The 13,007-nt window shown below is 42.4% G+C and overlaps 1 protein-coding gene across 2 annotated transcripts in view; it reads right to left on the reverse strand.

Annotated features, from left to right (window-relative positions):
• The window catches only part of TEX55 (testis expressed 55), an 86,866-nt gene that overhangs the window by 73,374 nt on the left and 485 nt on the right, over positions 1–13,007 (reverse strand). For both annotated transcript variants that reach the window (XM_040339109.1, XM_040339110.1), the window contains exons 2-3: positions 6,286–6,348; positions 1,080–1,133 (exon numbers count right to left, since the gene is read on the reverse strand). In XM_040339109.1, the coding sequence (XP_040195043.1) occupies positions 1,080–1,133; positions 6,286–6,336 (105 nt within the window). In that variant the 5' untranslated portion in view covers positions 6,337–6,348. The remainder of the gene's footprint in view (positions 1–1,079; positions 1,134–6,285; positions 6,349–13,007) is intronic.

A 13,007-nucleotide genomic window follows, 5' to 3' on the forward strand; every position in this document is an offset into this window, starting at 1 on the left:
CAGACTTTATTTTTTTTTGCCCCTTTTTTTTTATTTTTTGTCCTTCCCTGGTCCAGGGTGGGCTTCCCTGGTGGTCCAGTGTGACGATCCGAGGGGGGGCTGCGCTGATAAACAATCAGCGCGAACACCCCTGTCAGGAGAGCCGCCGATCGGCTCTCCTCTACTCGCGTCTGTCAACGGCTCTTCCTGTTTACATCGTGATCAGCCGTGGTTGGACACGGCTGATCACGTGGTAAAGAGTCTCCGTGAGAGACTCTTTACCGAGATCGGTGTTGCGGGGTGTCAGACTGTCAGAGAGGCAAGTGCTGTATTCACAAAGCACTTGCCTCCTAAGTTACGGCGGCGTAGCGTAAATGGGGCCGGCGTAAGCGTGCCTAATTCAAATGAGGATGAGGGGGCGTGTTTTATGTTAATTATTGGTCACCCAACGTGATTGACGTTTATCCCGAACGGCGCATGCGACGTCCGTGGAATTTCCCAGTGTGCATTGCTCCAAAGTACGCTGCAAGGACGTCATTGGTTTTCGACGTGAACGTAAATTACGTCCAGCCTCATTCACGGATGAGTAGCGCAAACGACGTAAAATTTTCAAATTTCGACGCGGGAACGACGACCATACTTAACATTGGCTACGCCACCTAGGGAGCAGCTTTATCTTTACGCGGCGTATCTCTTACGGAAACGGCGCATCTTTACTGCAATGGGCAAGCGTACGTTCGTGAATCGGCGTATCTAGTCATTTACATATTCTACGCCAAAATCAACGGAAGCGCCACATAGCGGCCAGCGGAAAAATTGCACCCTAAGATACGCCGGCGCAGGCTGTCGTATCTTAGCTAGGTTTAAGTGTATCTCAGTTTAAGAATACACTTAAACTTACGACGGGCTTAGATTCCGAGTTACGTCGGCGTATCTACTGATACGCCGGCGTAACTCTTTGTGAATCCAGCCCATTGTGTTTTTTTCAAAATTGTCGCTCTTTTTTTGTTTATAGTGCAAAAAATAAAGAACGCAGAGGTGATCAAATACCACCAAAACTTTAAAGATTTACACACCTTTATCATATAAAATCCACTTACTTGTTCTTGGGGGAAGCTGTCAGGAAGGGGACCCTCCGGAATATCCACACCCGCCTGTGCAGGAGACAAAAAAACCTCATTAAACGCAAGTAAAATGTCACCCCCTAATTAATTAATTAATTAATTAATCTCAGCTCCGGAAGGTTTACCCCCCTTCATAACCAGGCCATTTTTTGCTATTCAGCACTGCGCTACTTTAACCACTTAACCCCCGGACCATATTGCTGGTCAAAGACCAGAGCACTTTTTGCGATTCGGCACTGCGTCGCTTTAACTGACAATTGCGCGGTCGTGCGACGTGGCTCCCAAACAAAATTGGCGTCCTTTTTTTTCCCCACAAATAGCGATTTCTTTTGGTGGTATTTGATCACCTCTGCGGTTTTTATTTTTTGCGCTATAAACAAAAATAGAGCGAAATTTGGAAAAAAAATAATATTTTTTACTTTTTGCTATAATAAATATCCCCCAAAAATATATATTTAAAAAAAAAAAAATTTCCTCAGTTTAGGCCGATACGTATTCTTCTACATATTTTTCTGGAAAAAAAAATCGCAATAATTGCAAATAATTGATTGGTTTGCGCAAAAGTTATAGCGTTTACAAAATAGGGGATAGTTTTATGGCATTTTTATTAATATTTTTTACTAGTAATGGCGGCGATCAGCGATTTTTTTCGGTACTGCGACATTATGGCGGACACTTCGGACACTTTTGACACATTTTTGGGACCATTGGCATTTTTATAGCGATCAGTGCTATAAAAATGCATTGATTACTATAAAAATGCCACTGGCATATAGTGGTGGACCACCTATTTTCTCAAACAGAAAACACACCATAGGGAGCCACATGACAGCTGACTCAGGTTGGTAAAGAGTGGAGGGGGACTATAGTGGTGGACCATCAGTCTTCACAATCAGAGGCGAGATGGAGAGTCACATGACAGTTTAATAAGGTTAGTAAAGGGAGGAGGGGGACTATAGTGGTGGACCACCAATCTTCTCAACCAGAAAAGACACCATAGAGGGTCACGTGACAGCTGACTCAGGTTAGTAAAAAGTAGAGGGAGGCTATATGGGGTGGGCCACAAGCCTTCACAACTGAAAGAGTCGCATGACAGCTGACTCAGGCTAGTAAAAAGTGGAGGGGGGCTATAGTGGTGGACCACCAAACGTTTCAACCAGAAAAGACACCATACAGGTTAGTAATAAGTGGAGGAGGACTATAGTGGTGGACCACCTATATACTCAACCAGAAAATACACCATAGAGGGCCACATGACAGCTGACTAAGGTTAGTAAAGAGAGGAGGGGGGCTATAGTGGTGGACCACCAATCTTCTCAACCACAAAAGACACCATAGAGGGCCACGTGACAGCTGACTTAGGTTAGTAAAATGTGGTGGGGACTTATAGTGGTGGACCACCAGTCTTCACTACTGGAAGAATCGCCATAGAGGGTCACATGACAGCTGATTCAGGTTAGTAAAAAGTGGAGGTGGAATACAGTGGTGGACCACCAGTCTTCTCAAACAGAAAAGGCACCATAGAGGGCCACAGGACAGCTGACTCAGGTTAGTAAAGAGTGGAGGGGGACTATAGTGGTGAACCACCAATCGTCTCAACCAGAAAAGACACCATACAGGTTAGTAAAAGGTGGAGGGGGACTATAGTGGTGGACCACCTATTTCCTCAACCAGAAAATACACCATAGAGGGCCACATGACAACTGACTCAGGTTGGTAAAGAGTGGAGGGGGACTATAGTGGTGGACCACCAGTCTTCACAATCAGAGGCGAGATGGAGAGTCACATGACAGTTTAATAAGGTTAGTAAAGGGAGGAGGGGGACTATAGTGGTGGACCACCAATCTTCTCAACCAGAAAAGACACCATAGAGGGTCACGTGACAGCTGACTCAGGTTAGTAAACAGTAGAGGGGGGCTATAGTGGTGGGCCACAAGCCTTCACAACTGAAAGAGTCGCCATAGAGGGTCACATGACAGCTGACTCAGGCTAGTAAAAAGTGGAGGGGGACTACAGTGGTGGACCACCAAACGTCTCAACCAGAAAATACACCATACAGGTTAGTAATAAGTGGAGGAGGACTATAGTGGTGGACCACCTATATTGTCAACCAGAAAATACACCATAGAGGGCCACATGACAGCTGATTGATGTTAGTAAAAAGTGGAGGGGGACTATAGTGATGGACCATCAGTCTTCTCAAACAGAAAAGGCACCATAGAGGGCCACAGGACAGCTTACTCAGGTTAGTAAAGAGTGGAGGGGGACTATAGTGGTGTACCACCAGTCTTCTCAACCAGAAAAAAACAACATAGAGGGCCAATTGACAGCTGACTCAGGCTAGTAAAAAGTGGCGGGGGACTATAGTAGTGGACCACCAGTCTTCACAATAAGAAAAAACACCATAGAGGGCCACGTGACAGCTGACTCAGGCTAGTAAAAAGTGGAGGGGGACTATAGTGGTGGACCACCAGTCTTCTCAACCAGAAAATACACCATAGAGGGCCACATGACAGCCGACTAAGGTTAGCAAAAAGTGGAGGGGGACTGTAGTGGTGTACCACCAGTCTTCTCAACCAGAAAATACACCCTAGAGGGCCACATGACAGCCGACTAAGGTTGTAAAAAGTGGAAGGGGACTATAGGTGGTGGACTACCAATCTTAACAAGTGGAAGGAACACCATAGAGGGCCACATGACAGCTGACTCAGGCTAGTAAAAAGTGGAGGGGGGCTATAGTGGTGGACCACCAATCGTCTTAACCAGAAAAGACACCATACAGGTTAGTAATAAGTGGAGGGGGACTATAGTGGTGGACCACCAGTCTTCTCAACCAGAAAATACACCATAGAGGGCCACGTGACAGCCGACTAAGGTTAGCAAAAAGTGGAGGGGGACTATAGGTGGTGGACCACCAGTCTTCACAAGTGGAAGGGGCACCATAGAGGGCCACGTGACAGCTGACTCAGGCTAGTAATAAGTGGAGGGGGACTATAGTGGTGGACCACCAGTCTTCTCAACCAGAAAATACACCCAAGAGGGCCACATGACAGCCGACTAAGGTTAGTAAAAAGTAGAGGGGGGCTATAGGTGGTGGACCACCAGTCTTCTCAACCAGAAAATACACCATAGAGGGCCACATGACAGCCGACTAAGGTTAGGAAAAAGTGGAGGGGGACTATAGATGGTGGACCACCAGTCTTCACAAGTGGGAAGGGGCACCATAGAGGGCCACGTGACAGCTGACTCAGGTTAGTAAAAAGTAGAGAGGGGCTATAGTGGTGGACCAAGATCATGGAGAAAGCAGTAGTACAACAGCTTCAGCCACACCTGGACGATCACAAACTCCTAGATCCTCCTAGATCCTCTACAATCAGGTTTTCGCCCAGGCCACGGCACAGAAACGGCTCTTCTCAAGATATGGGATGACGCCCTCGAAGCAGCAGATGATGGAGATGATGGAGAACCCTGTCTCCTAGTGCTGCTGGACCTTAGCGCAGCCTTCGACACGGTAGACCACAACATATTGCTCACACGACTCAAGGAAGTAGCAGGAGTCTCAGACGCGGCCCTACCGTGGTTCGCATCTTTCCTAGGAAATCGCACTCAGACCGTGAAACTTGGAGGTTTTACATCAGAAACACGGACCGTTACATGCGGAGTCCCGCAAGGATCGCCCCTCTCACCCGTACTCTTCAACATCTACATCCGCCCGCTCCTCAAAATCATCAGCAAACAGGACCTGCGCTACCACTCCTATGCTGACGACACGCAGCTTTACCTTCGAATCACCAACAAAAAAGAACAATTTCATGAACTTGGAAAATGCCTCACACTGATCGACAATTGGATGACTGAAAGCTCCCTCAAACTCAACGGATCCAAAACAGAGCTACTCACCCTGCACACAAATAGGAAATCCATTTCTAGGACCACATGGATACCACCCACCATCCTCGGACAAACCATTGCGCCAAGCAACAAAGTCAAAAGCCTCGGAGTCATCTTTGACGCAGACATGACGATGGATGCACAAATAGGATCAGTTGTCAGCAGTTCTCATCATCTGCTCCGCATGCTACGTAGACTCATCCCCTTCATCCCGGAAGAAGACAGAGCTGTAGTGGTTGTAACTATCATCAATTCACGACTCGACTACGCAAATTCCCTCTATTTAGGACTACCGAAATACCAGATGTCACGTCTACAAGTCGTCCAGAACACGGCAGCCAGACTGGTAACAGGTAAAAAGCCGTGGGAATCAGTCTCCCCGGCCTTGAGATCCCTCCACTGGCTGCCCGTAAAGGACAGGGTGACATTCAAGACACTCTGCCTCACCCACAAATGTATACATGGGAACGCTCCCCAATACTTAAGCGAGAAAATAAAACCCTACGTCACCAAGCGCGTGCTCCGATCAACCAACCAAAACCTTCTCCAAATTCCTAAATCCCGCTACAAATCGAAGGGAGAACGCAGATTTTCAGTCCAAGGACCTCGGCTCTGGAATGCTCTACCCACTACCATCCGCCTGGAGGAAAACCATCAGGCCTTTAGGAAAAAACTAAAGACCCACCTCTTCTGAAGGACCGGTACGACTCTGGATGTCAAGCGCCTTGAGGCGATTAAGTTCGCATTTGCTGCGCTATATAAGTCACTCACTCACTCACTCACTCACTCACTCACTCACTCACTCACTCACTCACTCACCACCAGTCTTCACAAGTGGAAGGGGCACCATAGAGGGCCACGTGACAGCCGACTAAGGTTAACAAAAAGTGGAGGGGGACTATAGGTGGTGGACCACCAATCTTCACAAGTGGAAGGGGCACCATAGAGTGCCACGTGACAGCTGACTCAGGTTAGTAAAAAGTAGAGGGGGACTATAGTGGTGGACCACCAGTCTTCACTACTGGAAGAGTCACCTTGGAGGCTCAGATAGGTAAAAATTGGAGGTTAGGCTGTAGAGGTGGCCAAACAGTCTTCACTACTACTACTCAGCTTAGCAAATAGTGGGCAATAGCTAGTTGGTAAGAGAATGTTCTACAAATGCCATATGTGTAAATTGTATAACAGCGTGAAATAGTTAATGAGACATGAACATGCTGTGTTTTCTGCTATGCGTTGTCTCCAACCTGCGGTATAACCACTGCAGCCCCACCCACCCAGGTGTCATACCTACCCCCTCTCCATCTGGCAGCCTGGTGGGCGCGCTTTCTGTCACATCATCCATGTTGTTGGTGTTCTGGAAGGAAACATACAGCAGATTAGTAAAGGCGAAAAAACGTTCCTTGCCTATGAATACAATATAGAATATGGGGTAGATTCATAAAGAAGTTACGCTGGCGTATCTATAGATACGCCGCGTAACTTCTAGGATGCTCCGGCGTATCTTTTTTCTGTATTCAGAAAGCAAGATACGCCGGAATTTGGCTAAGATCTGACTGGCGTAAGCCTCTTACGCCGTCGTATCTTAGTTGCATGTTTACGCTGGCCGCTAGGTGGCGCTTCCGTCGATTTACGCAAGGAATATGCAAATTAGGTAGATACGCCGAATCAGAAACCTACGTCCGCCCGGCGCATTTTTTTACGTTGTTTACGTTAGGCTTTAAAGTTACCCCTGCTATATGAGGCGGATCCTATGTTAAGTATGGACGTCGGGCCAGTGTCGAATTTTCCGTCGATTATGTCGTTTGCGTAAGTCGTTCGCGAATAGGGCTGTGCGTAATTTACGTTCACGTCGAAAGCATTGGCTTTTTGCGGGTTAATTTAGAGCATGCGCACTGGGTTACGTTCACGGACGGCGCATGCGCCGTTAGTCAAAAACTTCATTTACGTGGGGTCATGTTTTATTTGCATAAAACACGCCCACCTCTTCACAATTTGAATTAGGCGCGCTTACGCCAGCAGATTTATGCTACGCCGCCGTAACTTAGGGCGCAGGTTCTTGGTGAATACAGAGGGCTAGATTCAGATAGCCCGCTGTAACTTTGTGCGGGCGTAGCGTATCTCAGATACGCTACGCCGCCGTAACTTAGTGAGGCAGGTTCTGTATTCACCAAGAACCTGCGCCTTAAGTTACGGCGGCGTAACGTAAATCTGCCGGCGTAAGCGCGCCTAAAAAAAAACATCATTTACGTCGGGTCACGACGTATTAACATGAAACACGCCCCCATCTCATCCATTTGAATTGCGCGCCCTTACGCCGCCTAAGTTACACTACACCGCCGTAACTTACGGCGGAAATTCTTTCAGGGTACCAAAAAAAAACTGTTACGGCGGCGTAGCGTATCATAGATACGCTACGCCGGACGGAAGAATGCGCCGATCTACCTGGATCTCCCCCAAGAACTCCATTGGATCAGCAGGTAAAAAATATAGGAAAGGAAGCCTAAAAAAAAAAGGAAACAAATGCAGCCGTCACATCTAAGAACCCGGCAAGCTGCAATATAATAAAATGGTTTTCTTTTGGGTTTAATAATCGCTGTAAATATTTCCCTTTATAGTCACAAAGGACATAATCACTTTTCTGCGCCAAATGCCTTTTTAACCGCTTAACCACTTAAGACCCGGACCTTTAGGCAGCTAAAGGACCCGGACAGTTTTTGAGATTCGGCACTGCGTCGCTTTAACTGACAATTGCGTGGTCATGCGACGTGGTTCCCAAATAAAATTGGCGTCCTTTTTTTCCCAACAAATAGAGCTTTCTTTTGGTGGTATTTGATCACCTCTGCGGTTTTTATTTGTTGCGCTATAAACAAAAATAGAGCGACAATTTTGAAAAAAAAAACAATATTTTTAACTTTTTGCTATAATAAATAAAAAATAATATAATAAAAAAAATCTATTTTTTTTCCTCAGTTTAGGCCGATACGTATTCTTCTACATATTTTTGGTATAAAAAATCGCAATAGGCGTTTATTGTATTCTTATTAAATTTATAGCGCCTACAAAATAGGGGATAGTTTTATGGGATTTTTATTAATATTTTTTTTTACTAGTAATGGCGGTGATCAGCGATTTTTATCATGACTGCGACATTATGGCGGACACATCGGACACTTTTGACACTATTTTGGGACCATTGTCATTGATACAGCGAAAAGAGCTATAAAAAAAAAAAAGAAAAAAAAGAAAAATCACCTCCATACTCTCCGATTTGAATTAGGCGCCCTTACACCGCGAGAGATAGACTACGCCGCCGTAACTAATGGCGCAAATTCTTCCAGGATTCAAAATAAAAAAGGTAAGTTACGGCGGCGTAGTGTATCTCAGATACGCTGCGCCGGGGCAGATCTTTGTGGATCTGCCCCTATATATATAGGGCCAGATTCAGGTGGTGTAACGTATCGCATTTACCTTACACCGACTCAAGTTTTAAGGGCAAGTGCTTGATTCACAAAGCACTTGCCTGTAAACTTGCGGCGGCGTAGCGTAAATTTGTCCGGCGCAAGCCCGCCTAATTCAAATGGGGCGTGTATCATTTAAATTAGGCACGTTCCCGCGCCGAACGTACTGCGCATGCTCCGTTTTGACATTTCCTGCCGTGCTTTGCGCGAAATGACGTCGCACCAACGTCATTTTTTGAACGTCGACGTGAGTTACGTCCTTTCCTATTCACGGACGACTTACGCAAAAAAAAATATATATATATTAAAATTCGACGCGGGAACGACGGCCATACTTTAACATGCCAAGTCTAAAGATAGGCCAAGAAATAGAAGCTTTAACTATACGCCGGGAAAAGCCGACTAGCGACGACGTAAGAGAATGCGACGGCCGCGCGTACCTTCGTGAATCGCCGTAAACAGCTAATTAGCATACCCGACGCGGAAAACTACGCAAACCCCACCCAGCGGGCGCCGAAGTATTACACCTACGATCCAAAGCCATACGCCTGTCGGATCGAAGCCGTCGTATCTTGGTTTGAGGATTCAAACTAAAGATACGACGCGGCAAATTTGAAAATACGCCGGAGTATCAGTAGATACGCCGGCGTATTTCTTCTGTGAATCTGGCCCGTAATGTTTGGGGGGTTATAATTTTTCAGCAAAAAAAAAAAAAAGATTTTTTTTTGTAAACAACAAATGTCAGAAAAAGTATCACTAATAGTAATGCGCAATTTTAGGTAGCGAAGTTTGTCATCATTTCATATTTTCAGCGCACGTATTTTCAGCCGTACGAACGCCGGCTATTCTCCTCTATGCTGAAGCACCAAAACACCGCTGACAAATGAGAATAAAATTCAGCGTATTCACATAAAAGTCATAAAAGTCAATTCATATGTAATAAATATAAAACAGAAATTAAAAAAATTAAATAAAAGAAGCAGCGTAATGATCGGAAACGCCATAGGTGATTGAGGGTGTCATTACTAATCAGCACATTTAGCATAAAATTTGTCAAACGCCAATAATCCACGTTATATTGGAAATGACCATCTGGGGGGGGGGGGGGGGGACTCCATCAATATCTCATATGACACATTAGATGACCGTATATCACCGGCGCCATAAATATCACACAATACATATTAAAATCAATCAGTGCATTAACGCCCGTGATTTATGCGTCATCTCAACGCGTTTTATTGAAAGGGTCGTATATAACGAGGGGACGCTTATTCTCCTCCCGGGTAATTTATTCCCACCGCCAAATCATTATTTTATCGCCAAGCGCCCCTAATAATTTGGGTCATGAATTTCCCTTTAGATCATTACTCAATATGTCTTCCCTGTGTGACCCTGCAAGGAATATTATTATTATTTTTTATTTTTTCATGAAAGATACAGAGGAGACGCCCCTGCCATGGTGGGCGATATCCGCATGGAGTCTGCATGTTCCTCCGGGGGATGTGTGCGTTATGACAAACTTTTATTTTTATTTATTTTTTGTAGTAGACGTAGACTGTATTTTATATGCTTATTATATATTGGTCTACAGAAGTTGTCTTGACACGTCGTTCGTGATTGGTTGCTTTAAAAATGTTTTTCTTAGCAGATAATTTTTTTTTGTTTATTAGTTCAAAAATGTTTTTTAGTAGATCACTTTTTATTATATATATATTTTTTTTTGTAGATCAAAAAGATTTTTTAGTAGATCAAATTTTATTATTTTATTAGTAAAACATTTTTTTTTTAGTAGATCCATTTTTTTTTAAGTAGATCAAATTTTATTATTATTATTTTTTATTCGCTCAAAAATATTTTTATTTTATTAGTAAAACATTTTTTTTTTAGTAGATCCATTTTTTTTAAAGTAGATCAAATTGTATTATTATTTTATTTGTTAAAAAAATCTTTTAAGTAGATCAAATTATATTATTATTTTATTTGTTAAAAAAATCTTTTAAGTAGATCAAAGTTTATTATTATTATTTTTTATTCGCTCCAAAAAAAATTTAGTAGATCGCTTTTTAATATAAATTAAATTTTTTTAGATTAAAAAGATTTTTTTAGTAGATCTTTCTTTTTTTTTAGATCAAATGTTATTTTATTAGATCCATTTTTGTTAAGTAGTATTATTACTTTATTAGTTTTAAGTAGATCAAATTGTATTATTATTATTTTTTATTAGCTCAAGAATATTTTTTAGTAGATCATTTTTTATTATAGGGCCAGATTCACAGAAGTACGCCGGAGTATCTGCTGATACACCGGCGTACTTTCAAATTTGCCGCGTCGTATCTTTAGTTTGAATCCTCAAACCAAGATACGACGGCTTTTGGCTTCGATCCGACAGGCGTACGGCTTCGGATCGTAGGTGTAATACTTTGGCGCCCGCTGGGTGGAGTTTGCGTCGTTTTCCGCGTCGGGTATGCTAATTAGCTTTTTTCCGGCTATTCACGAAGGTACGCGCGGCCGTCGCATTTTCTTACGTCGTCGCTAGTCGGCTTTTCCCGGCGTATAATTAAAGCTGCAATTTCGTGGCGTATAGATAGACTTGCCATGTTAAAGTATGGCACGTCTATCTATATATATATATTTTTTTGCGTAAGTCTTCCGTGAATAGGAAAGGACGTAACTCACGTAACTCAACGTTCAAAAAATCACGTCGGTGCGACGTAATTTCGCGCAAAGCACGGCAGGAAATTTCAAAACGGAGCATGCGTAGAACGTTCGGCGCGGGAACGCGCCTAATTTAAATGATACATGCCCCATTTGAATTAGGCGGGCTTGCGCCGGAGGGATTTACCCTACGCCGCCGCAACTTTACAGGCAAGTGCTTTGTGAATCAAGCAATTGCCCGTAAAACTTGCGGCGGTGTAAGGTAAATGTGATACGTTACGCCGCCGCAAATGTACCTGAATCTGGCCCATAATTTTTTTTATTAGCTCAAAAATATTTTTTAGTAGATCTTTTTTTTAGATCAAATGTTATTATTGTATTATTAGTTAAACATTTTTTTTTAATACATTCATTTTTTTAAGTAGATCAAATGTTATTATTATTTTATTATTTAAAACATTTTTAAGTAGATTAAATGTTATTATTATTATTTTTTTATTAGGTCAAAAATATTTTTTAGTAGATCTTTGTTTTTTTTAGATCAAATGTTATTATTTTATTAGTTAAACATTTTTTTAGTAGATCCATTTTTTTTAAGTAGATCTAATTTTATTGTTATATTATGCGTTAAAACATTTTTTTTTAAGTAGATCAAATTTTATTATAATTTTTTTTATTAGCTCAAAAAAAATATTTTTTAGTAGATTTTTTTTAGATCAAATGTTATTATTTTATTAGTTAAAATTTTTTTTTAGTAGATCCATTTTTTAAGTAGATCAACTTTTATTATTATTTTTTAGTAGATCTTTACGGGTCCCCCCCCCCAAAAAAGAAATTCTATTTAATTTACTTAAAAAAAAAAAAAAAATGATCTGCTAATTAAAACATTTTAACTAATAAATGAATAAAAAATTGATATACATAAAAAATTATCTAGTAAAAAACATAGGGCCAGATTCACAGAATAAGTACGCCGGAGTATCTGCTGATACGCCGGCGTACTTTCAAATTTGCCGCGTCGTATCTTTATTTGTAATTCACAAACAAGATACGACGGCATTTGGCTAAGATCCGACAGGCGTACGGCTTCGGATCTTAGGATGCAATACTTCGGCGGCCGCTGGGTGGAGATCGCTTCGTTTTCCGCGTCGGGTATGCTAATTAGCTGTTTACGGCGATCCACGAAGGTACGCGCATTCGTTGCATTCTCTTACGTCGTCGGTAGTCAGATTTTCGCGTCGCAAAGTTACGGCTGCTATTTAGGTGGTGTAACAATAGACAGCCCATGTTAAAGTATGGCCGTCGTTCCCGCGTCGAAGTTCAATTTTTTTTTTTGCGTAAGTCGTCCGGGAATACGAAAGTACGTAACGCACGTCGCCGTTCAAAACATTACGTCGGGGCGACGTCATTTCGCGCAAAGCATGGCGCGAAATTTCAAAACGGAGCATGCGCAGTATGTCCGGCGCGGGAACGTGCCTAATTTAAATGATACACGCCCCATTTGAATTAGGCGGGCTTGCGCCGGATGGCTTTACGCTACGCTGCCGAAAGTTTACACGCAAGTGCTTTGTGAATCAAGCACTTACGATGAAAACTTGCGGCGGTGTAACGTAAAGGGGATACGTTACGCCGCAGCGCAAGTACGTGAATCTGGCCCAAAGGATCTACTAAAAAAAAATTTTGATCTAAAAATATATATATATATATAATAAAAAGTGATCTACTAAAAAATCTTTTTGAACTAATAAATAAAAAATAAAACAATAAAAATTGATCTACTAAAACTTTTTTTTAAAGTAATAAAATAATACAATTTGATCTGCTTAAAAAATTATCTACTAAAAAATCTTTTTTAACTAATAAAAAAAAAAATTATAATAAAATGCGTTCTACTTTT

This window comes from Rana temporaria, chromosome 2, assembly GCF_905171775.1.
Source record: "Rana temporaria chromosome 2, aRanTem1.1, whole genome shotgun sequence".
In the NCBI taxonomy this organism is placed as follows: Eukaryota; Metazoa; Chordata; class Amphibia; order Anura; family Ranidae; genus Rana; species Rana temporaria.